This window comes from Micromesistius poutassou, assembly GCF_964030765.1.
Source record: "Micromesistius poutassou genome assembly, chromosome: 13".
Taxonomy (NCBI): Eukaryota; Metazoa; Chordata; class Actinopteri; order Gadiformes; family Gadidae; genus Micromesistius; species Micromesistius poutassou.
The window spans coordinates 2,945,259-2,962,482 of record NC_140283.1 but is presented as its reverse complement, the minus strand read 5'-3'; the positions used below and the strand labels follow the sequence as shown (position 1 = coordinate 2,962,482).

The 17,224-nt window shown below is 46.5% G+C and overlaps 1 protein-coding gene across 5 annotated transcripts in view; it reads right to left on the bottom strand.

Annotated features, from left to right (window-relative positions):
- The window catches only part of myrf (myelin regulatory factor), a 24,177-nt gene extending 8,221 nt beyond the window's left edge, over positions 1–15,956 (bottom strand). For 2 of the 5 annotated variants that reach the window (XM_084477462.1, XM_084477466.1), the window contains exons 1-12: positions 15,844–15,956; positions 8,072–8,162; positions 7,299–7,565; positions 6,078–6,139; positions 5,104–5,326; positions 4,292–4,392; positions 3,761–3,875; positions 2,456–2,651; positions 2,013–2,089; positions 1,806–1,916; positions 1,233–1,332; positions 1–113 (exon numbers count right to left, since the gene is read on the bottom strand). The exon at positions 1–113 is cut by the window's left edge and continues 88 nt beyond it. In XM_084477462.1, the coding sequence (XP_084333588.1) occupies positions 1–113; positions 1,233–1,332; positions 1,806–1,916; positions 2,013–2,089; positions 2,456–2,651; positions 3,761–3,875; positions 4,292–4,392; positions 5,104–5,326; positions 6,078–6,139; positions 7,299–7,565; positions 8,072–8,162; positions 15,844–15,889 (1,502 nt within the window). In that variant the 5' untranslated portion in view covers positions 15,890–15,956. Of the gene's footprint in view, positions 114–1,232; positions 1,333–1,805; positions 1,917–2,012; positions 2,090–2,455; positions 2,652–3,760; positions 3,876–4,291; positions 4,393–5,103; positions 5,327–6,077; positions 6,140–7,298; positions 7,566–8,071; positions 8,163–11,827; positions 11,955–15,843 lie in introns of those variants that run through there. The other 3 variants (XM_084477463.1, XM_084477464.1, XM_084477465.1) reach the window with 3 other exon arrangements.
- Between the last annotated feature and the right edge of the window lie 1,268 nt (positions 15,957–17,224).

Genomic DNA, 17,224 nt, shown 5'->3' with positions numbered 1-17,224 from the left:
TCGGGCCGGTCCGTGTTGATGCCCACCCGGCCGTGGTGGTAGACCGAGTCGGGCATCTGACCGCGTTGCCACAGCACCTCGCTGTCACTCTCGAACTGACCCGGGTTTGAGGCCTGGAGAAACACAACAATGGTGAGAGAGGTCAGAGGTCAGAGGTCAGGGGTCAGCGGTGTGATGCTACGATGCGCTCTAGTGCAGCGGTCCTCAAGTGCTCTGCCTCAGCATCCACATGTAAATAGTAAATAGTAAATAGTCATTAAGTCACTACCCAAACAGAATTAACATATTAAGTCACTGATATTGTTGTGTTCGTCAACAAGCCTTCATGTATCAAGCTGCAACCATTGGGTGCAACACTGAAACATGAACTAACATGGAAACATTATTCATAGTATTCATTGGCTTCTTTCTAAGGATTAAAGTGAAAAGGCCCGCTGGACCCCCTACTGGGTTGGTGGAGAATCACTGGTGTCTACTGAGCACCGTTGAATAGCATGGACGTCCTAGGTTGTGATTGTTTTGAAATAACTGAAGCTAGAGACTCATCTTTAGTGATGATCAAAACATGATTAGTGATGATCAAACAATGATCATTGTTTTTTTAACACATGTTATTGAACAGAATTATAACAGAACCATAAGGTAGATTAAAGTAAATGTCTATAAATGTCTTCTATATCTGTCTATATAGAAGCATAGACCAGCAACGATTTGCGGCAAAATCAAGGGGAGAAATAAACAGGAGTCCCATTCTTCTGAACATGATCAATATACAAAGTATAACCTAATACAACTTAGTGTACAATTCACTTCATTCAGAATTTCATGTTCTGTCACCGAAGAGATAAAGGAAAATTGATTTCTAAACAAACAATAAGGAAGGAGAGGAAGATGAGGATATGGGAGAGAGAGAGAGAGAGAGAGAGAGAGAGAGAGAGAGAGAGAGAGAGAGAGAGAGAGAGAGAGATGGGAGAGAGGGGGAGGGAGAGAGAGAGAAAGAGAGAGAGTGAGATGGGAGAGAGGGAGAGGGAGAGAGGGAGAGAGAGTGTGTGTGAGAGAGAGAGAGAGAGAGATAGGGAGAGAGAGAAACAGAAGGGAGAGAGCTAGAGAGAGAGAGGGAGAGAGAGAGAGACAGATAGAGACAGAGAGAGAGGGAGAGCGAGAGAGAGAGAGAGGTGGGTGTGGACATGATGGGTGGAGGAGGAGGGTCAGACAGACACGGCCAGACTGACAGATGTTACCCTGACGATGATCCTCTCGGACACCTGTGCTGCCACCGTGTAGCTCTGGCTGTGGGACTGGGCCTGCAGCGCCACCACCAGCATGAAGTACCTGGACACACACACACACACACACACACACACACACACAAGGTCATACACACACACACACACACACACACATACACACACACACACACACACACACACACACACACACACACACACACACACACACATATAGGGTCACCCACACACTCACACACACACACACACACACACACACACAAGGTCATACACACACACACACACACACACACACACACACACATATAGGGTCACCCACACACACACACACACACACACGCACACACACACACACACACACACACACACACACACACACACACACAAAAGGTCACCCACACCACACAGACACAGGTTCACACATACACACACACACACACACACACACACACACACGGAGTCACATACACACATACACAGTCATACACAGAGCAATTGAGGTTTTGTACAGAAGGCGGTGTATGAATAAAGTGTGATGGACAGAGTGATGTGGGGTACCTCTGGTCGGGGTTGGGCTTGCCCTTCTTCCTCATGTTATTGGCCGTGGTCTCGCTGAAGTGCAGCCGCCCCACGGTCACCTTGGTAACCTGCTCCGGTGGCAGGGTCACCCTGAGGACAAAATCCAAACTATAAACTGTAAACTCTACAACCATAGAGACATGAATGCAGTTGTGACGTGCGCTTGGGAAAAGCCTTTATACTTACAACACTGGTTTGAAGGGCCGCTTGCTCCGGTCGGACTGGGACTGCTCCACGCTGATGGACTGGTTCATGGCCTCTAACTGGGATCAGAGGACGTAGACGTCAGACGTTTACGTTTAGGGCATTCAGCAGACGCTCTTATCCAAAGCCACTTACAAGAAGTACGTTTGTCAGAAGAAAGAGAAACAACAATATATGCAGTAAGGATGTTCATAGAAACAAGTGCCAGGGCGCTAGGTTAACCCATTCCCCGTAGGCAACAAAGACAGCTAGGATCAAATGCTACATCCCTGGCGGTCACCTGCATGTCTAGACCCTTCTGCCAGAGGCCTGGTCTCAGGACCACCCCAGGTGTCCCTCATCGCACTAGTCATGGTCCTGCTATATGTACCAGGGCACAGGGTCAAGGGTCAATGTGTGTGGTGCTGAAGGTCTCCTGCTGGTACCTTGACTCCGTTGAGCTTCAGGTAGAAGCAGTCGATGGGCTGGAGGCCCTCGCTGGTCTTGATGTACTTGGGATCCCCCAGCATGCCGATGTAGACCGTGACCTGGAAGTGGTTCTTCTTCTGGCACACAAAGGCGTCATCCGCCAGGGAGAAGTTGAAGCCCTTGTCTGCATCCACGCGATAGGTGGGCATCGGCCTGGAGGAGAAAGCATGAAGATCTAACTGCTTGAAAGGGCTCATATACTCCTATTATTTATCTGATACACACCAAATATTAACTCTGTGTCTTATCTCAAATCTCTAATTGTGATAACATCCTTTACTGTTTGGGAGTAAAGGATGTTCTCATTCGGCAATCTCCAAGATGTCTGTTTGGTTCTGTTTGGCGGCACTAAGGGTGATTCAAAACAGAACGCCGCTACACATACAGGAGTAGGAGTAGGAGAGCTAGTCTGTTGCGGTCGCCCTGCCATATCCTCTCTGGAGGAACAACCCCTGCTGACCCCCTGTATGTGATTTCCTGATTCATTATACTGACCCGTTTGTAACATTCAAAATACTGACCCCTGTTTGTAACATTCATACTGACCCCTGTTTGTAACATTCATACTGACCCCCTGTTTGTAACATTCATATTGACCCCCTGTTTGTAACAACTTTCCTCATTGCCCATAGGCTCCATCACCATAGTCATTGGGTGATAGATAGTGAATTATCGGACATTTATTTAAATTAAAATCTTTGGAGATCCTGGAGCCACTTTTACAATAAGTGGAGAGCGAAGCGTTCAAGCCCAACACAAGGGGGCGACCTTGAACTCCCCCTGGTAGCCCCCCATCAAAAGACCCCCGAGATGACCTACAGCCTGGCACGGGCTGCGGACCAGCGTCATAAACCAGGTGGGCCACCGGCTCGTCATCATAATGATAGAGGACCGTGACCGGGGTCCACTGAGTTCATCTCCACCATTTCGACATTTCCAGAGAACAAGTTGGCTGCGTTTCGCTCACGTCTTTCTCAACTCAGCCTTCCAACATGTTCCTCTCTCTACCATCACCCTCTACCCCCATCTCACTCCCCCACAGTGCTCACCGCCCAGGAATTTGAACATCTCTGCGAGCCCTTTCTGAAACACTCACCCCTCCCCGACCAGCTCATTATAAGCGTTCCTTCGCTCTCTCCGTTTTGTTTTTTTTACACTTTGTAGAGAAAGTCTACATTTATTGAAGCGGTGAACTCCTCAAGGATGAATATAAATCAAAGCATTTCTACTTTAAAGTCACGGTTAAATGAATTTCCACCCACAACTCTTTGCAATTGGCGTCGTATAAGGGCGTCCACTTGTTCTGCTGGTGCGGCTGCCACTTGATGCACTGGTAGTTGGGGTCCAGGTAAGTGTTCTCTGCGTCCTGCATTATCCCTGGAACAAACGTTAGAAGACATTCCAATTTAAGTAAATGTAGGTCAAACTAAACGGGAAATAATTGTTCTTGTTGTGTTTTATTAATGATAAATTGTGTCAATGATGAGCGAGGCAACAGGTAGGCAAGTGCATTAGAATAATTGAGCTGAAAGAGGAAAAAGGTTTAGCAAAGAGGTGAGACTCTATTTGCTGTTTTGTATTTTCCAAATGAAGACCAAGATCTCAGGACACAAGACACATGAACGTTGCATCATGGGCCCTGGCTGAATCTGGGATCCTCATCCTCATCTTCAAGGATTAGGATCAGGACTATGATTTTGTATTTCTCAATCGGTGGCCGAAGACCAGACACAACAAATAGAGCGAGGGAAACACAGTGGAGGAAGGACGAGAGGGGACAGATGCCTGCCTACCTGGTTCTTGCTTGATGATACCTGTGAGGATTTGAGCATTGAGCGTGCTGTTGGGCGAGTCGGAGTGCTTCCTCTTCTTGGCCGGGTGGGCAGCGACCCCGCTACAGAGAGGTTAGCATGCACACGGTCACAGAGGACGGAGACAGCGGCAGGCCACAACGACCCAACCAGCCACAGGGGTAACAAGGACACAAGTTTCCCAGTAGAAATGATTTATTCTAAGACCCTCTACGTCGGCAGGTATCTGGTTTAATGGAGCGTGATCGTGGGGAGAAGGTTGGTATTGACACGACTAGCGTCTACCAAGCATCTACAGATATGGAATGGGTGGACACCATTCTTACCCAGGAGAACTAAATGAAAATGGGTCAACTATTTTGTAGCCTTGATTGTAGTTTACATAAATGGTTTTATCAATTGTTCCATCCATCCACATACTATACTATCCTGTACTTGATTTACACATTTGAACTACATTTGAATTAATAGACAAAGCAGGATTCCATTTGCCACTGCCATTTTTTAATTCCAATTTCCAATTTGTTCTTATCTTTTAGTATCTCAGTTGTAAGAACCACCTCTCTTCATACCTCCATACTGTTTCATTTCCCTCCACCCCACAGCTCCCTTTATCATCCATCTATCACTCCACCCATCTACACCTTTATCTCTACCGCCATCTATAGCTCCATCCATCTAGAGCTCCACCTATACCTCCATCCATCTAAACATCCATCAATACATCCATCTATATATCCCCCCCCCCTCCTGCCTCCCTCCCCCCATCCTCAACAGTACCCCCAGCGACTCACTCTTGGCCCTGCGGATGCTGAAGCAGCTGATGCAGCATCTGCGTCTGCTGCAGGTCTCCGTTGCCCCCGGCGACTGGGCCGATAGGGTACTGGGTGATTATGGGTTCGGGTTTCAGGTACATGTCCCGGTGCATGCTGGGATAGTGGCCGTGTGACGGCAGAGGTGGCGGCGGAGTCATGTGACACATGTTCTCGGGTGTCATGGTCCGGAGCATATGAGGATCTGAAGAACAAAGGACAGGTCACGTGATGACTACAGGTGAACATGGTCTACTGTACTGTAATGTTTCAGGTTGAGCCAGACATAGCACGTTCTGTCCTTTCCAAGTGTTAGTGAACTTGTAAGGTTTGCGTGTTGGAATAAATGAGATCTTAGCAGGGCCTGCAACATTTCCCCACCCTTGGCTAATTCAGTTTTCCATTGTTTCAAACTGGAATGGTGCCCATCTGATAAAACTACCCCACACCTTCTCACTAATGGTCAGAGAGAGCTAGACCAACACAGGTGTTTGGCAAGAGAAACGCAGTGACTTTGAGGACTGTTTAACTTCTGTGCAACAGTGTTTTAGCACTTAACACTTTGAGCGCACATCAAAGAACTAATCTGACAATCATACATAGCTGAATGAAACCAATGTAGTATATTGGTTCCAAATTGCAACTGAAACATAACTAATAAGTTAATGTGAAAAGATCAATATATTACTATCAATATGTAAACTTGATTAGCGAAGGATGGACAGAGCTGAACCTACCTGTGTGAGATGTCTGCATTTTAAAACTGTCTTCAAGTTATCCTTCCATCCAATCAAACGTATCAATTCCTTGAGCTGATACACATTAGGCTCTGAACACTTAATGTTCAAGGTTGTGTGTTTTTTGTCTAGAGTCTCTAGACTCTCTCTCTCTCTCTCTCTCTCTCTCTCTCGTGCTCTCTCTGTCTCTCTCTCTCTTTCTCTTTCTCTTTCACTTACCATTCACCTGCTGGGGCGAGTAAGGCTCTGAGCTGGAGTCTGGAGGGGACTCAGGTAGTGTCCTGATAAAATGGGAAATAAATAGAAAATCATGTTTTATTCACGACCATGTACCGTAGAAGACCGTGTTCCGTGAGCCTAGGCTACCATGTTTGATCCGTCTCCTTGCCGCCCTCTCGACTAGTAAAGCTTTATTTGTACAAAGCAGAAGTGTAATCTCCTGTTGAGTGCCCAGCGGACCTGTAGTGGGGTGTGTTGTCTGGCTTCTTTGTGTGCCTTAGAAAACATAAACGTCACGCAGGAGTCGTGCCCGTGAAGACATGGCAGCCGCTACGCACGTCAGCCATGTTAGCACCGATCTCATCTCGCTAGCACAAATAGAGTTCATACACTTGTGTGAACACTGTTGTGCACTTCCCACCGAAGTAGTCCAAGCAGCCCCCTCTAGTCCTGCGTCTGGACCCCATAAACCCCTAGACCTGTCTCTACACCAGTATCTAGACCCCCTAAACCCTAGACCTGTCTCTACACCTGTATCTAGACCCCATAAACCCCTAGACCTGTCTCTACACCTGTATCTAGACCCCCTAAACCCTAGACCTGTCTCTACACCTGTATCTAGACCTCCTAAACCCTAGACCTGTCTCTACACCTGTATCTAGACCCCATAAACCCCTAGACCTGTCTCTACACCTGTATCTAGACCCCCTAAACCCTAGACCTGTCTCTACACCAGTATCTAGACCTCCTAAACCCTAGACCGGTCTCTACACCTGTATCTAGACCCCCTAAACCCTAAACCTGTCTCTACACCTGTATCTGGACCCCCTAAACCCTAGACCTGTCTCTACACCAGTATCTAGACCCCCTAAACCGTAGACCTGTCTCTACACCTGTATCTGGACCCCCTAAACCCTAGACCTGTCTCTACACCAGTATCTAGACCTCCAAAAACCCTTAGACCTGTCTCTACACCTGTATCTAGACCCCCTAAACCCTACACCTGTCTCTACACCAGTATCTAGACCTCCTAAACCCTAGACCGGTCTCTACACCTGTATCTAGACCCCCTAAACCCTAGACCGGTCTCTACACCAGTATCTAGACCCCCTCACCCCCTAGACCGGTCTCTACACCTGTATCTAGACCCCCTCACCCCCTAGACCGGTCTCTACACCTGTATCTAGACCCCCTCACCCCTTAGACCCGCATCCATCTCACCCTGGAGCGTAGTGGCCTCTGTGTTCAGGCTTGATGTGCGCTGGCAGCTGCTGCGGGCCCAGGCAGGGGTAGTTGTGTCTGAGGAGGCCCAGGGAGGGCCCTGGGGGGTAGGGGCCCTGGCAGTTGGGTGGCGGGCCGGGCGGAGGCGCTCCCTGGCGTAACGGGATGGGGGGACTCACGCCACACGCTAACCCCACGGAGGAGGACCCTGCTGCCTGGGGAGACGAGTAGTTGGGTACTGGGCCGCTGTGGACCTCCGAAAAACAGCTGGAAAGAGAAAGATAGGAACGGGAATGGAAGAGAGAGAGGGGGGGGGGGGGGGGAGAGAGAGAGAGAGAGAGAGAGAGAGAGAGAGAGAGAGAGAGAGAGACAGAGAGGGCGAGCGAGACCGAGATTAGCCTTATCGGAAAAATTGCAACAACATGATGCAGTTTAGTCTGTGTATTTATTTTCCGTGGTGTTTCCGCATTGAAATGGGCTGCTCTTGTTTTTGGAGGGAAAGGAGGAAAAGGGGGAGATTGGGGCAGGGGGGAGGAGAGGGAGAAGAATGAGGAGATGAGGGGTGATGGGAGGGAGGAGGGGGAGGAGATGAGGGGGAGGAGAAGGAAGAGATGAGGGAGAGGAGAGGGAGGAGAAGGAGGAGATGAGGGGGAGGAAAAGGAGATGAGGGGGAGGAGAGGGAGGAGAAGGAGGAGATGAGGGGGAGAAGGGGGACAGAGAAGGAGGAGATGAGGCGGAGGAGGGGGAGGGGGCGAGGAGGGGTCTTAACTGACATGTCAGTGCTGTCGTCCTCCTTGCTGATGTACTCCTCCAGGATACTGGTGTCGATGTTGCTTGGCTCCAGAGAGCAGGTAATATCATGACCTGAGCAGACAGAGAGCAGGTAATGTCATGACAGTGGAGAGAGGAGAGACAGAGCACTAGCCCACCTAATGATGCCAATGTCTCCCACATCTCTGGGACAGGAGCCATAAGCCCAACCGTTTCGACACACGATAACGTTTGAACACTTTCGTGAAAAAACTTGATGACAGCAGATATGGTTTGTCTGGAATTTGCAAAATGAGCAGACAGGACTAAATAACGGATATTACTCCAGATTTGAGTGGCTTGACCAACAGTCTAAACAGTCCACAGCTGTTGAGTACATTTAATCATTGCAAAGGATGCAAATTAGCTGCTTCTAATTCCACCTCGATCATAGAAGTCACGAATCACATTCACCCTTCTTTCCTTCCCTCCGAGCGCCGGGTCACTTCCAGCCCTTGGCAGCCAAAGGTCCCTCAATCCCAAACACATGACCCCCTCACCCCTCCCACCACCACCCCTTTTTAATCTCCAAAAACAAAAAGGCCAACTGACTGGAACACACGTATACCACTTTACAGACAAATACTCTCATCCGTAACATTTTTCTTTTACCTTTTCAGATAACACGTATCAAACAAAACACCCCCAACCTTTCGGGTCTGACAGGAATTGGGACTTTCCTGTTTGTGGTCCAAATGGCAGATAGCGATAGGCCTCAAGGCAGGAGATGACTAAGACCACTAGCAAGAGGGTTGGGGATTGGTAGAGGGTAGAGGGTCTATTGCTCTCTCTCTCTCTCTCTCTCTCTCTCTCTCTCTCTCTCTCTCTCTCTCTCTCTCACCCTTTGATAGTTTAAGCGGCTATTCTGTAAGAAATGCCGAGAATTCCTTACGATTGGGAGAAGGCTACTTCCCCCCCCCCCCGCCCCCCCACACTTGACACTTGGGTTGGTAGACCTCCAGATGGCCCTTCTCCCTGGTAACGTCCTCCAGCCTTAATCAGCTCTCTATTCCAAGTCATCAGGAAGCAGTCATCTGCTACACAAAACCTCATGTTGTCATGCTCTGTTTCTCCCAATGTGATTGATCATACGTTACATATTCCAACCAACAGTCTATTTCATAGCAACCCACGGTGAACAACAGTGTAAACAAAAAACAAACCATTCAATCCCTCATTTTAGCCATAAATTAAAAGATAAATGATTCAAACCTTTAAGGATTGGAAACCCTGTGAAAAACGCCCCGAGCAATGAGGCCCGTGCTGTTTGTGTGTGGAACTGTTGACATTAGGTTTCTGTCTGTTTCCAACGCTAACACCCGGACTGTTCTGGATCTGTTCACGGAGGAACACAGATGGATCATGTCTCTTACTGCCATGCCCTCGCCGAGGAAGGCGAGTGGGACGGCTTTCCCCTAAATCTGACCCAGATGTGCAGAGCCCCACCCAAAGGGCAGTAAATTCAGGCTGGCAGGCCTGATAACAAAATATGAAGCGATGGAGGGAGAGGGGGAGAGCGAGGGAGAAGGGGGGCAAGAGAGAAAGGGAGTGCAAGTAGATAGATTGCGATGTGTAGGGGTAGGGGGGGGGTTTGGATAGGCAGCTTCTGAGGTGGAATAATGAAATACAAGTTTAAGGTCCTGAGTAAGAACAACAAGAGCGCGCGAGAGAGAGAATGGGAGAGAAGAGAGCGAGGAGAGGAGAGATAGAGAGAGAAAGAGAGAAAAGTTGAAATAAATTGAAAATGTGATATTAAGATGATCAATTCAAAATACAAGATGGATGAGAACAAACAGATTAACTTCCACTCATGTAAAGGGAGCGATGCTTTTTATTGAAATCCCACATGAGTTATTTTCTGTCTAACAATTATTTCTTTGCTCTTCACTGGAGTTAGAGGTACTAATGGAAAATGTAAATAATAATCATGACCTTCAAGACTGCTCTTTGTTGACAAAAACTGTGCCGTGAACTTAGCAACTTTCACAGCAAGCAATCCTACAAGTTCAAGAGTTTAAATTTGTCACAAACGCTTTCACAGTTGCTGCATTGCACTTCACAGATGCTCAGAGACTGTGAAAATGTAAAGCGACTGTAACCACAAAGTTTACTTTAAACCCCATTTAAAGTTTAAATGGCCGTTGATAAGGGATGTGTAAGTCTCCCTGTGAGCTCTGTTATTCTTTCCCCAGCTGTGTTCGACAGCAAACAGTGCAGCGATTGTCAATCCAACTTCGTTACAGACCAGCCTTTTGACAGCCTAGGGCTAAGAGGGTTTTGTGTATTGGTGTGTGTGTGTGTGTGTGTGTGTGTGCGTGTGTGTGTGTGTGTGTGTGTGTGTGTGTGTGTGTGTGTGTGTGTGTGTGTGTGTGTGTGTGCGCGTACGTGCATGTGTGTGTGCGTGTGTGTGTGTGCGTGTGTGCGTGTGTGTGTGTGTGTGTGTGTGTGTATGTGCGTGCGTGTGCGCGTGTGCGTGCATGTGCGTATGTGTGAGCGATTGTGTGTGTGTGTGTGTGTGTGTGTATGTGTGCATGTGTGTGTAACAAAGAGAGAGGGAGAGTAAGAGAGAGAGAGAGGGATAGAGTGTGCGTATGTAATGCCACTTTTTCAATGCGTGAGTTGTCTTCAGTGTAATAATCTAGAATGGACAAAAACAGAGCAGTCAGTGTGTCAGGGCCCATTGATCATTGGCATTTAATCTAATTAGTATTCTTTGTTTCAATTTCAATTAATCTTATATCTCCACAGAGTACGCATGTACTGTTTATATTGGACTCTCTATATCAGAGAGTATCTTATTTATTTGGCTTGAAATATTAAATGAAGAAAGTTGCTGCTATAACCATAATAATACAAATATGGAACGATTTAAAGAATGTTTAAATGTTATTATTAATTTAGATATTGCTATTGCGGCTATGGTTTCCTGACTTTGATTTGTGGTATTATGATTTACCATAGCCTGGTTTATTTTAACGATACATGTATATTTGTCTGTGTGTGTAAAAGGTTAATATTTAATCACTGTCAGACTGGCCTCTATGTGGCTGAGTTTGATGGAGCAAAGTCCATTTGACTATCAAACAGTATAACCCAGAATGCACTTGGGGATAAGCAGTGCGCAGAAATACAAATGTATGCAAACCTAATAATTCTCCCATTGAATCAAATAATATAACACAAAGGTTTACATAAAATGATGGCCATTAGGTTTCTGTTTCATTTGCATGTATTTTAATTATCAAAATCTTTCTATATTTTTATCTGAATCTCAATGTCTCCCTCTATGAACAGCAAATGTACTACGGAATAAATAAATGCCAGCTAAATTATTACAATGCATTTGATATGCAACAATATACACTGAAATGGAAAGCCTTTGTTCAGTTTTTTGATCAAATACCAACTCTTCTCTTATACCAAATCTTTTTTCCTACATTTAATATGAAGAGGTTCACAATTATTACAACCAAATCAGTGAAGCGTTCAACTTCTATCTGTTTTTACACTAACAAACATCTTCCAGAACTGTTTGAAATAGATCAAACAGTTCAAACCACAAGATTTACATAAAACAGAGACGTGTCAAAAAATACTCCTACAAATCAGAGCCGCAGTGAAAACACACACACTAGAATCAACCTTGGAATAGATCCCGGCTTGGAAGAGCATAGAGACACAAAACCACAGCCAGAAAGCTGTCGAGCGGACACTAGTACCTGCACGTAGCCACAGCATGTTGACGTCCTGGAAGCACCTGAGATGGAAGATGAGTCGAAGAATCTCTCCTCTAATTTTCACATGTTTCTCTACGCTGGCTTTGAAACACTTCTCCTGCAGACCTGAAAGCCGTCATAGGGGGGTCTACAAGTTTGTGTTGGTGTGGGATGGTACCAGCGTGTGTGTGTGTGTGTGTGTGTGTGTGTGTGTGTGTGTGTGTGTGTGTGTGTGTGCGTGTATGTGTGTGTGTGTGTGTGTGTGTGCGTGTGTGTGTGTGTGTGTGTGTGGGGGGGGGCACGCAGGCGTTATTTCACTTGTCTGCATCACGTGTATGCATATGTGCAAAGGTATACCGTGCCTGTGAGTGTGTGTGTGTGTGTGTGTGTGTGTGTGTATGTGTGTGTGTGTGTGTGTGTGTGTGTGTGTGTGTGTGTGTGTGTGTGTGTGTGTGTGTGTGTGTGTGTGTGTGTGTGTGCATGTGTGTGTGTGTGTGTGTGTGTGTCTGTGTGTGTGCACGTGTGATTGTGTGTGTGTGTGTGTGTGTGTGTGTGTGTGTGTGTGTGTGTGTGTGTGAGAAAGCTTGCGAGTGTGTTGTAACGGGGGATTATTCCCTCCTGTCATGAGGTAGGGCTGTACCAGGCTACCACACACAGTCCTTGTCGCACCGAGCACTGGTCCAACCTGGCTCAGGGGATTATGGGTAGTTAGGCCACGGCGCGGAGACAGGGGAGGGTTGGAGGTGGGGTGGGGGTGTGGGGAACGACTCAAACAGTTAGGGAATGTCGGGCCAGCATGAAAAAATCAGAACAAGAGACGAAAGGGAGAGAGAGAGAGAGAGAGAGAGAGAGAGAGAGAGAGAGAGAGAGAGAGAGAGAAAAGGGAGAAAGATCATTCCTGACTGGTTACTAAAATAAATAAAACATTTGATAAAACTGTAATAAAGAAGAATAAAACCCATTTGGCTGGACGACTGTGAGTGAGAGGACCATCAGGGTGGTTGACCCTGGACCCTCAGCTCCAGTCTAACAGGTCATAGAACGGAAAAGTGAGCTCTGAGTCAAAGCAAGAATCATGGACACCTTCCAATGGCCAAGTATTACTCCATACTAGCAACGCAGGATGGATGGGAGGGTACGGCACACTAGAGGAGAAACAAACATCAACTTATGCAGATGCGTGGAAAGCCCTGCTGCTCAAAAACAATGGATGCCGGTGAGGTCACTTCACTCTGAGAGTGAAATACGGAGGACAAAATCACAATGCTTCAGATTTTTTCTATAGAAGTCAGCTCAGCTGATTTTATTATGAAACGACTTTGTTCACTGGTTCAAAACCCCCTCTATATGTTCACAGGAGGAGGAGGAGGGTTCAATGTGACTCCCACGAAGGATGGATACAAATCACTGTGAATCAGAGTAGGATTCAGCAGCGTGACCATAGCTTTACGGCTGGATGTGGGTCATATATCAGATGAAGGTGTTCCATCACAGACACACATACAGGGATATCTGCCACGCAAGGAATGCTGTGCAACACTTCTCCCATACTAAAAAGAAAATAAGACGATTTTCTGCTTTTTCAACACAGAGGAATGCATGATTGAATAGTATGTGCACTTCTACATTTGTATTACAATGAGGTCCAACCGATCTTCCGTAGCCGCACACACTCAGTTAAAGTAATACATGAGTTGGAATACTCATAAAATTCATAAAATATGAATTTGTCTAAATAATAATAATAATATTAATAATAATTCTTTGTGCATGTGTTTTGTGTGTGTACATTGTACATTCTCATGAACATGTCTTTGTTTTGTTTTTTGCTGTGTGTTGCGTGTGTGTGCATGAAAGCGTGTGTGTCCGGGAGTGTATGGCCGTTGGCCTGTGTTGGAGTGTGTGTGTCTGTGTCTGAGTGTGAGTCCGGGTAGCGTGCAGGTCAAAGAGCTCCAAGAGGAGAGAGGTCAAGGTTTGGGGACGGTTGCTATGCTTCTCTCAACAGGCCCGTCTCCCCCCCCCCCACCACCCTCCACCCCCCATCTCCGCGCCCTGTGTCTGCACTATCTCTGCTGCCTTAGCCTGTCTGCTCTCTGTCACTCTAATGGAGTCAGAGAGAGAGAGCCCAGGCTGGGGAAACCCACCAGGGGAAAACAACTGCTTCACCTCGCTGGTTTTAATGGGTGCCAAGGCTATGCCAGGAATGCACACTGTGCATTAAGGTGAACGTATACATATTTCACTAATCCTATTAAACAGTTAACCGCTGCAGAAATACATTACTGTCCTGTGTGTGTGTGTGTGTGTGTGTGTGTGTGTGTGTGTGTGTGTGTGTGTGTGTGTGTGTGTGTGTGTGTGTGTGTGTGTGTGTGTGTGTGAGTGTGTGTTTTACAGGCTACCTACCTTCCTAACTACTTAACATTTACATTTAATCGTTTAGCAGGCACATCTCTCCGAGGTGGCTTGGAAACGAAACAATCTTCATTTAGCGCTAAGAATGCTACAAAACAAAATCGAAATGGATATGTCCATGTCTATCCCCAGGTTGCAAATGAGTGATATTGATCAGAAATGCAAAAGAACAAAAACTCTGAACTTGCCACTCAAAGACCTGCGTGTCATTCTGCAGAACCTGGAGGGAAACAACACTATTACCACCGGACATCAGCCCGGCCTGAACGGCTGATATAACGCCAACGCAAGAGCATCTCTCACTCCCAAACCAAGAATGTAAACACTCTAAATTCCTGCCTGAGCAGCAAGGAACCCCTGACAGTAACTGATGGCTGTGTATATTTAAGTCGACGGTGTGTGTATGCTACAATAAAGTGTTAATCCCTCGGGTCATTACTTATTACTAAACACAGACCGCGGGGTCGCCTTTCTATGTGCACTTGACTTTGCCTGGACACTTGACATTGAGATCCACACAAAACAACAACCCAAACCAAGTCAGTGTGAGGCGTGTTGTAAATCACTGACGGCACAGAGATGAAACAGGAGGCCTACGTCGTTAAAGAATGAGATGTTACAGATGAGTTCATTAGGTTCAATATGTTCTCAATCATGTTGTCGGCATGAAGTATGATTCAAATAAGACGTGTTATGGACAGAATGGACAGAAAACCAAATCGACCTGGTCTTCATTCGAGGTCTACGTCACGATGCACTCAGGTCAACGCAACCTGGTGGTGATGTCAAACTAAACATGTTTCTGCTACACAGTGTGCCACGTGTGTGCCCGTACCAAACACACCATCTATCTTGAGTACATTCCTCCAGCCTTCCCCAGCGCCCCCTCCTCCCTCTCCTTGTTTTTGGGACCAGGATTCCCCATTAGGTCTACTCCATCTCCCAGGTCCTGCTACTCTTCACCCCCACTACCCTCCTGCACTCCTCAACCTTTCTCTGTTGTTTCCAACCAAAGCAACTGGAACAAGTAAAATGGCTGACATGAAGCACTCCAAGGTGTTGTATTGGACTTGTAATTTGGTCGTTATGTTTCTTAATAGGTTTAGGATTAGGCCTACTTAGGTTGGTCAATTATACACATTTTACCCACAGCTGAATAAACTGCCATAAAAATATTTCTAAGGAGCCCACAAGCAGATTTATTTCAATATCCAGGCTACAGGTAGACTAAACCACTTCCACAGGTAGGCTTTAGACTAAACCACTTCAACAGGTAGGCTTTAGACTAAACCACTTCCACAGGTATAGACTATACCACTTCCACAGGTAGGCTACTGACTAACCCACGTCCACAGATAGGCCATGGACTTAACCACCTACACAGGTAGACTATGGACTAAACCACTTCCACAGGTAGGCCTGTTGGTCAAAAATTACCACACTTTTCCAGTCGCATCTTTGGGCTGGGCGTCAACAGGCGCACTTACTTACGCAATAATCCACCAGTAGGAAAAGTTAACCCTTCCGAATTCTAATGTTTCCTGTTCATTGAGATAGACTCTAGATACATATATTATATATGTGGATTATTTAAATGAGTTTCTTACCTTCAAAGAATCTTTGTAACGCTTCAGTTTCATCTACAACGTCCATCGTTGCGGGTCCCACTTGATAAATCCATCAACATCTCCCCTCTCCCGACCGAAAGATAACTCGGACTGGGGGACCTTCACACCAACATTTTGAACTCCAGTTTCCCTTTGAAAAAGTTTTCCTAAACTAAAAAAAAAGTCCTAAAAAAGTCTGTTTTAGAGGCGGTGTGCCCTGGGCCAGTGGCAGGTCTTAACCCTCAGCCTAATGACACAATGCCAGGCTCAATAACAGTCTTCTGGGGTAAATTAAAAAATAGAAAACCGCTAACTGAGCCTTTAAAAGATGACCTAACGCGCTGGACTCGGCGCGTAACAAAGGTCCTCGGATCAGTGCGTAACCTCAGCGCTACGGGACCCTGGGTGTGGGTCGATCCTGGTCCTAAAGTCGTTCGTTTTTTTTCCCCACAAGTAACATTAGACTAGAAAAAAAAACAAAGTGCGTTTAAAAAAACAACAACACGTGTGTGTCGAAGTTGTCCAAAGTGCTTCTCCGGGTCCTCAGTCCTCAGAGATCTCCAGCGCTCCTCCCTCATTGGCTCCGACGGAAGACTGCGCTCAACACTGAGAGACGCGGAGGAGAGGCGCAGAGGAGAGACGCAGGACAGGACAGGTGTGCTGCAGAGAGAGGGAGAGCGAGAGAGAGAGCGAGAGAGAGAGAGAGAGAGAGAGAGAGAGAGAGAGAGAGAGAGAGAGAGAGAGAGAGAGAGAGAGAGAGAGACGGAGGACAGAACAGGTGTGCTGCACAGAGAGAGAGAGACGCGATGGAGAAGCGCAGGACAGGGCAGGTGTGCTGCAGAGAGAGAGAGAGAGAGAGACATCCCACTGGACTCACTTTTTCACAATGATTGCACTATTGCACACATCCTCCATATTGTTAATACTGTGTATTTAGAGTGTATCTTTAATTTAACTGTATAGGAGATACCGGAATCTTTTATAATATCCCACATATTACTTTTTATATATTGAGTATTTAATGTGTGTAATATCTTATATGTATATATATAGACCTAGCAGGGTTTTTTTCTTTATTGTTCACCCACTTTGGCAATGTAAATGTTAGTTTCTCATGCCAAAAAAGCTTTTTTTTTTTATTGAATTGAATTTCAATTGAATTGAGAGGGACGTGCAGATCGCTGAAAACCCTTGTCCATCCATACTGCGTCCCCCACCCAGACCAGACCCTCCACGACACGTCGGTTTATTCTAGACTCCCGGAGAGCTGGTGACGGTCAGTGGGAACTCCTTGGCTTGCTATACTGCGAATCAAATAAAACAGACACAGCTGTGCTTTATTCCTTCATACATGGAGGATGTCCGGATACAGTCAAGTTTA